The following is a 16,819-nucleotide window of genomic DNA, read 5'->3' on the forward strand; positions in this document are numbered from 1 at the left end:
CTTAACTCTTTCACTGCTGAAATGCTGCTCATCTAGAAAGAATCAACCATCGCTTGATATGAGTTGTTATAAGTTGCTGTAAGTTGGCCAATCAGCTCCACATGCAGATGTGCATCGTGACTGCTCAGCTAAGTCTATAAAGGAAATGAATAGCCAGCACTCCACTCACACTTGTTCACACTATGCAGTTTGAAATAGAAAACTGCTGCAGCATCCTGCAAGTATCAAGACTCACCGTATATACTTCCCTCCAGCGTATACACGATAAAAACCTCTTCTAATTTCTTCTAATCATGCGCTCCTGTCATCTCTGCTGCCCGGCAGCGGGTGGGTGATCCTTGCTGCCATCCGTACTAGGACATGTCCTATTTTTTCGCAGTGCGCTTCTTGGCACAGCGAAATTTACTTAAATGGTACCTAAAAATTGTCCGTGGTCGCGGTTCCACGACCACGGACAATTTTACGGGGCATGCGAATGCAGCCTAAATCTATAAAACTGGGCATACAGGATCAACTAATCTCTGCTCCTGTGGGTGTTTTACACAGAAATTAGTTGATCCCGTATGCCAGGGATGGGGAACCTTCAGCCCTCCACCTGTTGCAAAGCTTTAATTCCCATCATGCCTGGACAGCAAAAGCTTTAGCTTTGCTGTCCAGGTATGATGGGAAATGTAGTTTTGTAGACTTATAGTCCAAAAGAGGCAGTTAGCTAAGTATAGGGTCCAACCCTCTGCAGGGTCAACGTAACATGGTGAGTTGGTACATTCCATTTGATCAAATGATTTTCTAAGAACCTCATTTTTTGGTGCGTACGCTGGGGAGTACTAAGGCTCCGTTTGCACTAAGTAAAACTGGCAGAATCCTACCAGCCTCTGTGTCATACTGGCAGTCTATAGAAGGCTCGCGTGCCTCCTCTCTCCGCATTGAAGAATTGACATGTCTATTCTTCCGCGTGGAGAGAGGAGGCGTGTGAGCGGCGGAACTCTCCATCAGTTTTACTATGTGTGAACAGAGCCTTAAGTGAGTCCTGACACCTGCAGTTTGCTGCAGCAGTTTTCTATTTATGCCTATAAAAGATACAGTGCTACCTGAACAGGGGTAGTACAGCTAGAGTTATGAACAGAGCAGCCCACTGGGAATGCTTCTTATAGTATACTAGAGTTTCTTGTTGTTAAGAGTGGTGAATCTTTGCATATAGTACTAGGCCCTGTTAAGACACTGTATGTGTCTGAACACGCCAATAGTGCAGTATTGGCCAGGTGAACATCACTTCATTTTAATAGGAATGCGGGCACATTCGGGTGTGCCCGCACTCCAATTAGCCATAGAGAACAATGCCGTACTTTACATTATGTGCACAGGCTATCTTGTGCTGCTGCTGTTCACTAAATAGCAGCCGCACAAAATAGACCTGTCAGTTATTTTGTGTGGTCACAGAGAACAACGGCCGTAGGGGGAGATTTATCAAACTTGGTGTAAAGTGAAACTGGCTCAGTTGCCCCTAGCAACTAATCAGATTCCACTTTTCATTCCTCACAGACTCTTTGGAAAATGAAAGGTGGAATCTGATTGGTTGCTAGGGGCAACTGAGCCAATTTCATTTTACACCATGTTTGATAAATCTCCCCCGTAGTGTATACATTACGCCTGTTGTTCCATACAATCTAATGTAATGCCACACGGTCAACAAACAGCGGCCGTTGTTACATTCTGCAATAACGCCCATTGTTTATTGTAAAAATACGTAATGTGAATGTGGCCCTAGACGATATATAATGCATTTCCACCCTGACCCTAAGCAGCCATCACTAGAAAAAAACAGATTGTCATCGATTTAGTGTAAAGATGTTTTTTTTTTATTGAGAGTTTATAATCACAAGGCAGTCAATAGTACCAGACCAAAGACATTACATCGGAAATGTTAGTGGAAAAAAAAAAAAAAAAAAAAGAGCCTTCTGCGGCATTGTTACATTTCATTTATAGATCCCAGTAAATGTTATTTCCGCTTCTTTGTGGAAACCTCTAGTTAGGAGCGTTGTTGGATTCCCCACCAGCAGAGGGCGCTGTTTTAAGAGGCAGCATAGTCACGAAACAAGGTGACGCTTTGCCCATTGTACTCATCTGTGTTCACGCAGCGAAGGAAGAAGTGACTGAGGTCATGGGTGGAGATCACATTCCCTCCGCGCTCAGTTTTCACAGTGTAGTCGCCAGTGAGAGGCTTATCAGCTGTATAGGGAGAGAAGGTGGACACTTTATGAATGGCGTCATTCTGCATGTTTAGCCTAAAATGCTCACAAATCAGTTAACACTACATCTAGAACTCATCAATGCGACAATATTACCGCTGTTTTACCCATCAGGAATAAGGGGCAGTATGGCCACACATTAATATCTCTGGGCGCTGCAAGGAATCTTACAAAAATAATGACAGATGACAGGCTGGGTGACTTCAAATATTAAAGGGAATCTGTCACTAGTTATATACTGTCTTAAATGAGGGCAGCATAAAACTAGTGACAGAAATGTTGAACGGATTATGGTGTATTCCTTACATAATTTTGTTCAGCCGTTCTCCTAATATGCAGGAGAATATGACTCTTGCCACACCCCTCCCTTCGCCCTCCAGCTGCTGATTGGCAGTTAACTTCCTATACACAGCATGGATAGATAACTGCGAATCAGCAGCTGGTGAGTGGAGTTTTCGGTTTCTCATGAATATCCAGGACTACTGAGCACACGCACATAATGGAGACACTACCTTGTCGATGTTATTCAAAAGGATATCACTAAATAAGCTGCACAGAACAATGTAAATGATACATCATTCTGTTAAGCTTTTCTGTCACTAGTTTATACTACAAGCACAAACCTACTGATAGTCACTTTAAGACCTTAATGATCCACTCACAATAGGCCTCAGAGTCTCAGCATGACCATAGTCTAAATGGTCGCCCATTTATCTGAATGGGTGCTGAGTAACAATATATATGCCGCTGCCCACAGCTTCCCCTGGCACTGAAGCTGTATACAGATACAGCAGACATCTTGCAGTCTTCTATAGATTTTAATGAAGAAAACCTATGGTGTATATAGCACAGAGGCTTCTGTTAAACCCTCCTCAAAAGTTCCGATTACCTGCAATGTGAGGAGGAAGCACAGCCACATAGTCCAGGCTGCTGTCTTTCAGGACCTGGTGCATCCGGATGTGGTCCTCAGTCACTGGCACAAGGCGAGGTGGTACTTTGGCAATGTCCCACAGCAGGAATGCTGCAATAGAAGCAGAAGTAGGTTATTAAAGGGCTTCTATTTAAAAATTTCAAGCCTTCCAGTACTTATTAGCTGCTGTATGTCCTGCAGGAAGTGGTGTATTTTTCCCAGTCTGACACAGTGCTCTCTGCTGCCACCTCTGTCCATGTCAGGAACTGTGCAGAGCAGTACCAAATCCCTATAGAAAACCTCTCCTGCTCTGGAAAGTTCCTGACATGGAAAGAGGTGGCAGCAGAGAGCAGACACACCATACCATAATATAAGAAGGGAATGAAGACAGTCAATTATGTTTTCAGAAAACCCCCCAGTACTCACATGACATGCAGCCCACCACTTTTCGGATGCCATGTTTCTTCATTGCCTCAATGATATTTCGGGTTCCCTCTGACATCATTGTGGTTGGTCCTGTCAATGAATAAACGGCTTGTTATAACACATGGGTAATCTAAGGGTCCTTTTACACGCAAAGATGAGAAATCGCTGTCTTTCCTTTATGACCTGATCTCTGTTTATAGTCTGTTCCTGGCTTTGGCTTCAAAAATCTGTCAGGAAATCTGTCTGTGTAAAAGGACCCTAACCTGGGCCCCAATGCAACACCTGTATCCCCAAAATAGTCCATTTGTAATTTATAGAACTGGTCTAATTAGGTGGAGGGACCAGGAGATAAATACAAATATCTAGCTATATATCTATGTCTACATTTTAATTCAGCAGAAATGAAGATCATACTACAGTACTACAGTAACGGCCGGGATGATCTTCAGTCACACCGTCCGTTCTGTGATGCGGCTGGGTCACAGAACGGCCAGTGTTATACTAAGTGTGAACATGGCCTTAGGATGTATTGTTTAGACTTCTATAGCGACAGAATCTCAGCATAACATTTTAGTAACTGGTCGCTGGCTCCCCCTAATGGACATCATATAACACGACAAATGATATGATAAATCCGTCTGTCCTATAAAAAGGAAGCTGAACCTGGTTATACCTCACAACCTGATGATTATAGAGGACGACAAAAGAACAAGAAGAGTGATACATGAATGCTGTAAAAAAAACAACACATTATAAAACCCAACAGTCCACTCTCACAATCCACCACTAGTGGGCAGACTGCGTGTAACTCTGGAGGTAACACGGTGCATGACCTTTACAAGGATTCTTTGATGCAGTCAATGACAAGACTTCTTTCCTGTCAGACACAGAAGTTTGGAAGCTTAAGCAAGTGTTTGCTGAAAGAGGAAAACAATGCGATAGTCTCATCATAGACATCCTGAAAACAAGCAGAGAACATTCTAACACCTTCCCATGGCCTACATGCTTTCCATACGCAGCAGAAATAAATGGATATTTTGCTAAATAGGCATGTGCCCTGATGCTATAATAGATGACGCCATAATGTGCAATTATATAAACACGGCATATTGCATCTATCCGGCCCAAATAGTGTGCGCTGTCTCAGCATGTCATATACCAACTTTACAGTCAGTATGTATAACTTTATACTCAGTATGTATAACTTTACAGCCAGTATGTATAACTTTATACTCAGTATGTATAACTTTACAGCCAGTATGTATAACTTTATATTATACTCAGTATGTACAGTGGTGCCTTGGATTACGAGCATAATTCGTTCCGGGACCGTGCTTGTAATCCAAATCCACTCTTATACCAAAGCAAATTTTCCCATAAGAAATCATTGAAATGTAGACAATTGGTTCCACACCCCAAAAATCATTTTATAATCATTATAGCAGCAGTGTGTATAGCTGAGTGTGAGTGCAAGCACATTATAGCAGTGTGTATAGCTGAGTGTGAGTGCAAGCACATTATAGCAGCAGTGTGTATAGCTGAGTGTGAGTGCAAGCACATTATAGCAGGAATGGAGAGGATGGGAAACACAAGGACTGATAGAGACTGCAGGGAGCATGAAGGAATGAGCAGGGCAGATGTGTACACAGTATAGCAGCACTCTCTGTCCGGGGAGAGAGGGGTTAAAGCTATAAAGAGATTACCCCCACAGTCCTGTCCCCTGATGCAAGCCCCAGCCTGAAGTGGATCTGCTACAAATTGGAAGGTGAGAGAGACTTCCTGGGTCAGAGTACTGTGCTGCAGACCCCGCTATGCAGGCCATGCCCCTCCCCCACTCACGCTCCCACCCAATACCAGGAGCTCTTAAACCAAAGCAATGCTCTTAAACCAAGTCACAATTTTGAAAAACTGTGAGCTCTTCTTGCAAAACGCTCTTAAACCAAGTTACTCTTAAACCAATGAACCACTATATAACTTTATACTCAGTATGTATAACTTTACAGCCAGTATGTATAACTTTATACTCATTATACAGCCAGTATCTATAACTTTATACTCAGTATGTATAACTTTACAGCCAGTATGTATAACTTTATACTCAGTATGTATAACTTTACAGTCAGTATGTATAACTTTACAGTTGTAAAAGTTTGATGACCATACAGATTGTTACTCAACCTCCCATACAGAGGTCTATGGGAAGAGGAGTGTATGCTTAGCCACCAGTCCATATAAACTCTTTCTGCAGCTGTGCTAGTGGCGTTGTCAGGCTCCCACCCATTTACAGTAACACTTACCACCTATATACTAAGGCCACTGTACAGCAGCACAACCTAAAGAGTCCCCCTGGTCAGGGAAAGTCTGAACCTGAGCTCTCCCTTTAAGGGGCCAATGACCAAGCTCTTGGCCATGGGAGTCAAACTGTGGGATCCAGCTGTTTCAAAACTACAATTCTAATCATGCCTGGACAGTCAAAGCTTTGGTTATACAGCTGGAAGGCCATGCCTGCGCCGGGCATGGGGCCGGCCGGCTTTTACTAAAAAACGAGTATGCCAGTCTTAATAAATGCCCCCCACAGTGTTTAGTTTCCTGCTACAGATGGACTTGAAGGCATTGTCAGAGAGAGAAGCACCATGCTGAGGAATCTATGGGAGGAGAGACCATGGGAAGTAGTCTGTGTAACAGAGGGGGGCATGGGGAGCAGTCTGTGTAATGGGGGGGGGGGAGTTTTGTAAAAAGGGACCCAGACCAGTCTGTGAGATGGAGGGACTATTAGGGCCAGTTCACACAGAGTAATACTGGCGGAATCCCGCTAGCCTCTGTGTCATACTAGAAGTCTATGGGAGGCTCTCTCCACTCGGAAGAATCGACATGTCCATTCTTCCACGCGGAGAGAGGAGGCACGTGAGCCTCCCATAGACTGCCAGTATGACACGGAGGCTGGCAGGATTCCACGGCGGAGAATTCCTCCAGTTTTACTCTGTGTGAACTGGCCCTGGGAGAAGTGAGGGTGAGGACAAGCCATTGAAAGTAGTCTATGTAACAGATGGGGCATGATGAGCAATCTGTGCTGGAGGGGGCTATGGGGAGCAGGAGGTAGCAAGCTACCATAGGGTCAGTGGCATGTACATAGAGGGGTTATGGGGAGAAGTCTTTGGTTCCTATGCTCTCCTCTCTCAGGTCTGTGAGATATAGAGACTTTGAGAGATTTTGGTGTGAGGAGACACCATAACAGAGTGGAGCAGTAAGGATCAGAGAAGTGTAATAGAGGGAAGCAGCCTGTACGAACCATGGGGAGCAATCTGTGAAATGGAAAGTACTATGGGGAAGAGGCCATGGAAGCAGTCTGTGTGAGAGACCGGGGCATAGGCAGTAGTCTGTGAGAGGAAAAACATGAGGGTAAGGCCTATGGGGAGCAGTCTGTAAGAGGGTAAGGCCTGTGGGGAGCACTCTGTTAGAGGGTAAGGCCTGTGAGGAGCAGTCTGTAAGAGGGTAAGGCCTATGGGAAGCAGTCTGTAAGAGGGTAAGGCCTATGGAGAGCACTCTGTTAAAGGGTAAGTCCTATGGGGAGCCCTCTGTTAGAGAGTAAGGCCTATGGGAAGCAGTCTGTAAGAGGGTAAGGTCTATGGCGAGCAGTCTGTTCTTTATAGCGCCACCATCTGATGCTGCATACTGCAAGAAAACAAATGTGAACATAGCTGCACAAATAAATATATACATACATACTGTATTTAGTACTAACACAAACTACAATACAATAGAGTATACAGAATATAGGAACTGGAAAACATTACCGAGGTCATTCCTGGTCCCCAGGACAATAATAACAGCGTCCTGTCCCTCCACAGCCTTGGAGACATCCTCCTTATTCAGCACATCGCCAACGACCACCCGTGCAGGCTTCGTGTCAGCGGGGAGGCGAGCAGGGTCCCTCACCAGGACAGTCACATTGTATCCTGGAGACAAGACAGGAGGTTATATAGGTTTGAAACCAATCTCAAAAAGCCAAACTACAACTATAATATAACAAAATGCACAAAAAATAAGGGATGCCCAGTTATACATTGCATAAGTCTATTGATAGCTACGTAAAAGTCCTGTGGTCGGCCTGTATGATAAGTGTGCCAGTGGATATGGGGCATACATATACTGTAGCAAAGCTGAGTTTGTGTTGTGGCATAACTCACCGTGATACCATGATGTGCGTTAATGGTGTTTTTCCATTGGACTATGGTTATACACTGGTGGTGCCCATACCAAGCAGCGAGATGCCCTCCATTAAGCTATACTGCCATATCCATCCGTTTTGATGAATCACCCTGATTATGTTTCTTACTTTCTGTTCCCAAAGTTCCCCTTTCAGTCAGGAAGCGTCAGCAGGAATAGTCACGATTCTCGGACTTATTATACAATAATTGGTCATGAGATCTCTAATATTCAGTGGCTTGTGACACTAGTAATGTATTATATTACAGCATTGCCCTGGGGTTTGCACAGTGCCATCACCCTGTCACGCAACTCACGTTGCCCAGGTAGCCTCTGCCTAGAGAAAGCCCCAGAGAACACCAAATACATAGGACAGCACTGCAGTTCCTGACATGAATGTAGGTGGCAGCAGAGAGGCCTGTACGGCTGCCGCCACTCAACATATGATGGATAAATAAAGATTTTACATCTATTCTAATTAAGTTATATACAAAAGTTATATACAAAAATTCAGTTCTCAATATATTAAACATTCTGTAATCCGTCACTCTAAACAATTAGTGGAAACCTACTTGAAATAGTGCATACAAAAACCAACACATGGGCACATCATTCCAATACAAAAATTCTGTACACTTTATTATATGCAGTTAGAAAACATAACAAGTAAAGATGGTTTTTTTACTCAAAAGCAACCCAATACAAAACAACCATCTCAGCAGAACACATGGGGCTAATGAGACATTTAGTAACTGCACTATGCTCAAACACATTAAAATTAGGAGTTGTATTTACTATTAGGATATAGCAGAAATAAACCTTCTAGTATCTGACCCTGCATATCACAAAACAGGGCGTAGATACATTATATATATATATGAGAGGGGTATATATTAGATACATATTAGAGGGGTGCTGTTGGTGAGCTGTCAGAAGGGCTGTCGGTAGATGCTACCATTACTACCATTGAGGCAGACCACATGTTTTGCAGAGGTGGCCCTGGGCCCCATAGCAGCTGCCTGGTCTGCCTCCATGGTAGCTACACCAGTGCCCATGTGTCCTGCTGGGGTGGTTGTTTTGTATTGGGTTGCCTTTGAGCACAAATTACATCTTTGATTGTTACGTTTTCTTTTAACTGCATATAATAAAGAGTAAAGATTTTGTATTTTGGAATTATGTGCCCATGTGTTGGTTTTTGTATACAATCTATTCTAATGAAGGTATATTACAAAGTAATATAACTTTATTAAAGAAATGTATTAGGGGACAAAAAAAAAAAAAAAGAAGTTATTCTCCGGAGTACCCCTTTTAATGGTGACAACACCCCTTTGTGCAGTATGTTGCAGATCTGACACACCAATAACCATCCACTCTCACTTATGGCTACGTTCACACTGTTTTTACATCTGTTTACTCCCCATTTAATTGTACTGAATGCAATAGGAAACACAGAAACATAGAAGATTGTTGGCAGAAAAAGACCACTTGGTCCATCTTGTCCGCCCCTTAAAGTGTACCTGCCATTATAACTTTCAAAATCTAAATCAACAGTAGATGTGATATAAAGCAAGTTTGCAATTTACATTCATTATTTTTTTTTTTTTAGTTTGCCTTCTGGAGACTGGACCTGGATTTCTGGTAAGTACAGCTTTGTGTTACAGCATGATAACAACAAGAAAAAAAATTATGAATGTATATGGTAAACTTGCTTTATATCACATCTACTGTTGATTTGGATTGTGAAAGTTATAATCACAGTGACACTTTAAGTGTGCTCCTCACAATTCCCATGTACATGTAGTTTAAAAGGAATGTACTTTAAACTACATGGTACAGGTACAGTATATTACAGGCCCGCCACCCCCTACTGTGATGAAACCCCCTCCCCTCTGTGATGTGGCTCCATTTTAATCAATGGACCTCCGTCACATAGGGGATATAGTCACAGTGGGGGGCAGCGGGCGTGCCCCAAGTGCGCTGAGTCAGGGGGTGCTCGGGAAAAGACCACCACTGAGTGCAGGAACCGGGCAATGTTTCAAACAATGGACTGTGCCTCTGGGATCCCTGCGCTGAGCGGCTAAAGTAAAAAAAAAAGCGATGTTCTGTACCTGATTGTACATTCGCTTTACCATACCCATTCATACAAATTGTATCGAATAAACGAAGTGTAAAACAGCAAGTCATACATTTTTCTCAAAATGTGTTTTTTTTTTTTCCTTTTAGGAACTAAATGGTTAATGCTCAGCAAGTTTTAGGGAGAGGGAGGGACACAAAACCTTATCACTGGTAAACAGTGACAGCATGACTCAGCAGCAGAGGGACCTACCCAGCCAGGTCTGCACGCTCAGCCTTCATACACACACATATCGCCTTATACAACATATTGGGGAAGTATATGCTTATTCCATCTAGATCATTACAAACAAACATTAGCTCAGAATCCCTGTGGCCAGATGTCAATAGGGAAATATGAGACGTCAAACTTGCATGGTGTTTTTGTGTTTGGCATTCTTTAGGGCATCTTTTTGTGTTTTCCTCCCATAGACTTCTATATTATGTGAGTGGTTTTTCTGGTGTGTGTTCCCCTCCCCCCCCCCCCCCCACACACACACACACACAATTCTTCTATAGAAATTCTAGACTTACATAATGAAAGAATCACATGACTTTTAGTGCCTCCTCCCAAAACACAAGGGAATAAAACCAGGATATATAATGATATACTCTAAATAAAATAAGAAACACCAGAATAACGGCCACAAAGCAGTAAAAGGTCCTGGACTTTTTTTGTTATTACAGACAAAATAAACACCATGTAAAGTTTGTGCCTGATGAAAGCCTGAGTGTGGCTGTGATGCAGCTTGTAAAATGAAGTGACGGCAACCCGACCATCACGCAAAATCCAACTTTTGTACAGGACTCTGCCAGCTCTGACTTCAATGTAAGTTAAGTGTGACTGCAACCTGCATGTGACTGTGCTCCCCGGGTATGATTAACATAGAAGAAAATAGACACTTTTTTTCTATATACACTGTGTGACTTCTAAATGTGCATGTATTGCTAGACAAAGAACACACTGGTGTCATCCATCACTGTACAGCACAGAGCATACTGGTGTCATCCAGGGGCATTGCTAGGGTTCACGGGGCCCCATAGCAAAAAATTTTAAGGGGCAACCCTCCCCTACGCACAGCACAAAGCACTACGTGTATGTACACTGCAGTACATAAGGAGTTAAGCAGAAGGACACTCCCTCTTACCTTCTCCCCTGGGCCCCCCTCCTGCACGGGCCCCATAGCAACTGCCTACCCTGCCTCTATGGTAGCTATGCCACTGGTGTCATCTCATCACTGTACAACACAGAATACACTGGTGTCATCTCATCACTGTACAGCTCAGAATACACTGGTGTCATCTCATCACTGTACAGCACAGAATACACCAGTGTCATATCATCACTGTACAGCACAGAGCACACTGGTGTCATCTCATCACTGTACAGCACAGAATACACTGGTGTCATCTCATCACTGCACAGCACAGAGGACACGGTGTCATCTCATCACTGTACAACACAGAATACACTGGTGTCATCTCATCACTGCACAGCACAGAGTACACCAGTGTCATCTCATCACTGTACAGCACAGAATACACTGGTGTCATCTCATCACTGTACAGCACAGAGTACACCAGTGTCATCTCATCACTGTACAGCACAGAGTACACCGGTGTCATCTCATCACTGCACAGCACAGAGTACACCAGTGTCATCTCATCACTGTACAGCACAGAATACACTGGTGTCATCTCATCACTGTACAGCACAGAATACACTGGTGTCATCTCATCACTGTACAGCACAGAATACACTGGTGTCATCTCATCACTGTACAGCACAGAGTACACCAGTGTCATCTCATCACTGTACAGCACAGAGTACACTGGTGTCATCTCATCACTGTACAGCACAGAATACACTGGTGTCATCTCATCACTGTACAGCACAGAGTACACCAGTGTCATCTCATCACTGTACAGCACAGAGTACACCAGTGTCATCTCATCACTGTACAGCACAGAGTACACCGGTGTCATCTCATCACTGTACAGCTCAGTAGTGACATCCTGTGTGTTGCACAGCGCAGGGTTTTGTACAATACAGTGAGGTCATGTCAGGTACTGCACAGTGTACACAGGTGTCATTACTAAGCACTGAAATCTGTATAGGTATTATATATTATACAGCCGTGTACAATATATATAACTTTTATATTATATAAATGTATAAAATATAGCGTAGCACACACTGCTTGTATATAAGTACTATACTGCATTTTACACAGCACCACAAATATAGGCTGGTGTATATAGGTATTCTGGGTACTGTGCAGCATACAGTATATAGGTGTCCCAATGTGTACTGTGCAGCATACAGTATATAGGTGTCCCAATGTGTACTGTGCAGCATACAGTATATAGGTGTCCCAATGTGTACTGTGCAGCATACAGTATATAGGTGTCCCAATGTGTACTGTGCAGCATATATATAGGTGTCTCAATGTGTAATGTGCAGCATATATAGGTGTCACAATGTGTACTGTGCAGCATATATAGGTGTCACAATGTGTACTGTGCAGCATATATAGGTGTCCAATGTGTACTGTGCAGCATACAGTATATAGGTGTCACAAGGTGTACTGTGCAGCATATATAGGTGTCACAATGTGTACTGTGCAGCAAATATATAGGTGTCCCAATGTGTACTGTGCAGCAAATATATATGTGTCCCAATGTGTAATGTGCAGCATATATAGGTGTCCCAATGTGCACTGTGCAGCATATATAGGTGTCACAATGTGTACTGTGCAGCATACAGTATATAGGTGTCACAATGTGTACTGTGCAGCATATATAGGTGTCACAATGTGCACTGTGCAGCATATATAGGTGTCACAATGTGCACTGTGCAGCATATATAGGTGTCACAATGTGTACTGTGCAGCATATATAGGTGTCACAATGTGTACTGTGCAGCATATATAGGTGTCACAATGTGCACTGTGCAGCATACAGTATATAGGTGTCACAATGTGTACTGTGCAACAAATATATAGGTGTCACATTGTGTACTGTGCAGCATATATAGGTGTCACAATGTGTACTGTGCAGCATATATAGGTGTCACAATGTGTACTGTGCAGCATATATAGGTGTCACATTGTGTACTGTGCAGCATATATTGGTGTCCAATGTGTACTGTGCAGCATATATAGGTGTCCAATGTGTACTGTGCAGCATATGTAGGTGTCACAATGTGTACTGTGCAGCATACAGTATATAGGTGTCACATTGTGTACTGTGCAGTATATATAGGTGTCACATTGTGTACTGTGCAGCATATATTGGTGTCCAATGTGTACTGTGCAGCATATATAGGTGTCCAATGTGTACTGTGCAGCATATGTAGGTGTCACAATGTGTACTGTGCAGCATACAGTATATAGGTGTCACATTGTGTACTGTGCAGCATATATAGGTGTCACATTGTGTACTGTGCAGCATACAGTATATAGGTGTCACACTGTGCAGCATATATAGGTGTTCTGTGTGATGCAGCGCAGTATACACCGCAGTCACCTCATGTAGACACAATACATTACCTGCAGCCACGGCTTGTGCCAGGGTCACTTTCCCGGTCATTCCTGTTGCCCCAAAGATGAGAATATTTTTAGGAGCCATTGTGACTGACTGAAGAGAACTTACAATCCCTCTGCATGTTATAGAGCCCTGGTCACACAGCCGGGTTCTTCTCCTCCTCCTGCTGGGAGGGGCCTTACGCTTAACCCTCTCACTGCTGGATGCAACTCGGCTACAAATAAGTGAGGCCGGGCCCACACTGCGTTTTTAGGATACGGTTTACATCCGCTTCTCTTTTTTATAGTGTAACGTTATATATTTTCTATAAAGCTCATATATACTCAGACTAGGGGGTCGCGCTGTGTTTTTTCTGTCCGTTTAACGTATACGTTAAAGGAAAAAAAATGGATGCCTATAAAATGTATACAAATGTTGACATTACAGTATATGATAATAATTTACCAAAGAAAAAAAATCTCCTTTGCAGAGTCTTTCGAAAATCCTAGAAAAATGGTTTAGCCTACGCGGCACTATTTTGTCGCATCAAATGCAGAACAACTTTAAAGTCAATAGGATCACTGGGCGAAGATCAGGATCCTGGCATGCAGGGGATCTGGCAGTGATAGAATAGAACAGAGAAAACAGCCATGGTGTGAACATAGTCCTAGTAAGTACCAAGACTGTTAGGAAAATGCTGCTCTACTGCCCCCTAGTGGCCACATGTAGTTACACTTCACTATAGAGAAGGCTGCTGGGAATATTTCTTGCTTCTGAAACTATTTGAAGAAGGATTGACGGCTTTTCCCCAGTGAATAGACGTGATGCTTATTCTAAGCCCTCAAACTGATGCGGATTTGTGTTTGCAGCATATGAATAGGGACTATAATCCCCATGCACTTGCATTGTACTGTACTATTGTCACACTAGAAAAGCAACAAGGAAACAAACACAGGAAACGATGGCGGCTGGTGGTCACTGGCATGAACGATGAAGTACGATGATGGCATTCAATCTGTAAGGGCCAAGTCAGAATAGACATGGAGAAGGGTGAGGTAGTCAGCAGGGCCATACTGACTGTTTCCCACCAGATTCCCCCTCCTGCCTATACGTAGCTCACTGTGGGTGCAGTCGTGTTGCAACGGACAAGGGCCGAACCCAAACTGTTCCCACAAAGGTTTAAGCTACGACTGTCCGTAATTTCTTGCCCTTTACCAAACCTAAGATGCGTCGACCGACCCCTGAAAACACCCTCTTCCACCTTCACAGCCAGACAGGTAACGCCCTCCTGCCATTCACCAAACCCAGCGTCATCCATCAGACACCCAGATAGAGACGTGTGATCTGTCTCTCCACAGAACATGAGTTCAGTGGTGGCTGCTTTACACCACTCATTCTGACAGCTTGGTGATGTATGGTGTGCATGCAGCTGCTCAGCCATCAAAACCCATAACATTATGCTTCCGGTAGGTTCTTTGTGCTGATTTTATATCAGATGAGGTTTCTGCAGTTATGGAGTCAGCAGAGCGATGGTGACTATTATCTATATGCTCCTCAGTAATAGGTGACCCTGCTCTATAACTTTACACGGTCTCCACTTTGTGGGTTCTTAGTAATCTCAGTAACAGCTGATGGGGAAAGATTCAGGAGGGAAGAAAGGCTGGCAGCTGACTTCTTGTAGTGTCCTACTCTTTTATTCCCTCCATGACTCCATGAGTTTTGTGGCATTTAGCACATTAGAGTCGAGCGACTCACAAGCACGAGGATGGCTCATCTCTATTATTAGTACATTCGGTACTTTTGTGATTCTTCGATGAAGCGGTTCAAGGATTTCTATTGTAGAGTACAAGAAAACAGAACTCCACATTTACATGGGTGTTTTTACTACCCTTGGTTTCCTATAGAGGGAAATATGGCACAAACTAGGGAAACATTGGAAAAGTGGTCGAACACAAACACTCGGCATTCAACTCCCGACATCTGGGGAAAATGGATGCTACCCGAGGGAGTCCTGGAAAACATGGATACTGCCATAGGCTATGTTCCTACACAGTATTTCTGCTCAGTAATTGTCAACCAAAACCAGGAGTGGATTGAAAACCCAGAAAGGCTATGTTCACTCACTGCTGAGTGGATGGCTCCCATTTTACGCAAATAACATCAATTATTTCACAACACGGACGTTGATTCAAAATAATGGTAACTATTTGTCATTATATGGCGGCCATCCACTCAATTTCAACATTGTGTGAACAGAGCCTTTCTGTGTTTTCAATCCACTCCTGGTTTTGGTTGAAGAATACTGAGAAGAAATACTGTGTGAACATAGCCTAAGGCTGCATGGAACATGGACGTGGAATGTCTGTAACGGACTCTCCCCCGCCTGGGCAGCATCTGTGATAAGATGTTGGGAGCGGGGGAACTGTACCGATATGTGCCGCGATGTAATGAATCAGCCACGCATCTCTGTCATTACAGCGCGGCGCATATCTGTACAGTTCCCCCGCTCCCAACATCTTATCACAGATGCTGCCCGGACGGGGGAGAGTCCATTACAGACATTCCACGCCTATGTGCACACTATGTAAGAGACCGGCCGTTCTGTGACCCGACCGGTGTTTGAAAAGATGATCTTTCCGGCTGCAGGGTTCTGATGCGGGTGCATCTGTCCGAGCCCGCATCAGAACTCTCCACTGCACGCTATGGAGCATGTGGCCGGAGACGCTCGCTCTATAGTGTGCACTGACAAGCTTTTCTACGGCCGCTATTCACTGAATAGCGGCCGCAGAAAACTGACATGTCAGTTGTTTGCTGCGCGCCAGGGATCCCGGCCGGAGCAAATATCATGTGTTTACGCTCTGGCTGGGATCCCATAGACGGAGAGGTAACGTATATTTTCTTAATAATTGTCCAAAAATATATGCTGTGTGAACATAGCCTTAGGCTGTATCCATGTTTTCCAGGACTCCCTCGGGTAGCTTCAAATTTCTCTAGACGAAGGGAGTTGAATGCCGATTGTTTGTGTTTGGCCACTTTTCCGATGTTCGCTCATCGCTATTCACCTAGTTTGGCATTTTTCCCCCTAAAGAAAACCAATGGTAGTAAAAATACTGTGTGGGAACATAGCCTATGGCTGTATCTATGCTTTCCAGGACTTCCTTGGGTGACATCTATTTTCTCCAGAAGTTGGAAGTTGAATTACAGGTATTTGTGTTCGGCTACTTTTCCAATGTTCACTCATCACTATAGGTGAAGAAACGCCAGAGCATGCACCACTGATGGCATTGACATGCGTCACCCTTCAAAAACACCTTGCGGGGCATGTACGAAAGCTGCGTCACTGGCGTACACGGGGGGCAGATGCAGATTAGCGCCTTCTCCCTGGAATATGCAG

The 16,819-nt window shown here is 43.8% G+C and overlaps 2 protein-coding genes across 3 annotated transcripts in view; one reads left to right on the forward strand and one right to left on the reverse strand.

The window, feature by feature from the left end:
• Nucleotides 1-16,819, forward strand: part of SPTBN4 (spectrin beta, non-erythrocytic 4) — a 103,260-nt gene that overhangs the window by 2,134 nt on the left and 84,307 nt on the right. Inside the window, exon 2 of one of the 2 annotated variants that reach the window (XM_069943487.1) lies at nt 9,395-9,426. The gene's annotated coding sequence lies outside the window, so the exon portion shown is untranslated. Of the gene's footprint in view, nt 1-9,394; nt 9,427-10,631; nt 10,730-16,819 lie in introns of those variants that run through there. The other variant, XM_069943489.1, reaches the window with a different exon arrangement.
• Nucleotides 1,834-13,596, reverse strand: LOC138766131 (flavin reductase (NADPH)-like). Its single transcript, XM_069943491.1, has 5 exons — nt 13,452-13,596; nt 7,377-7,538; nt 3,583-3,672; nt 3,136-3,267; nt 1,834-2,226 (listed from the first exon to the last, which is right to left on the reverse strand). Exons 1-5 carry the CDS (start codon nt 13,528-13,530, stop codon nt 2,069-2,071), a joined length of 621 nt encoding a protein of 206 aa, XP_069799592.1. The 5' UTR covers nt 13,531-13,596; the 3' UTR covers nt 1,834-2,068.

This window comes from Dendropsophus ebraccatus, chromosome 10, assembly GCF_027789765.1.
Source record: "Dendropsophus ebraccatus isolate aDenEbr1 chromosome 10, aDenEbr1.pat, whole genome shotgun sequence".
Taxonomy (NCBI): domain Eukaryota; kingdom Metazoa; phylum Chordata; class Amphibia; order Anura; family Hylidae; genus Dendropsophus; species Dendropsophus ebraccatus.

Excerpts from the sequence above, each read along its gene's own strand:
- LOC138766131 (XM_069943491.1), bottom strand. The coding sequence starts at position 13,530 with ATGGCTCCTAAAAATATTCTCATCTTTGGGGCAACAGGAATGACCGGG. Across the intron at positions 7,539-13,451 it reads GGCACAAGCCGTGGCTGCAG|GATACAATGTGACTGTCCTG; the intron begins GTAATGTATTGT and ends TCTTGTCTCCAG. Across the intron at positions 2,227-3,135 it reads GCTTCCTCCTCACATTGCAG|CTGATAAGCCTCTCACTGGC; the intron begins GTAATCGGAACT and ends CTCCCTATACAG.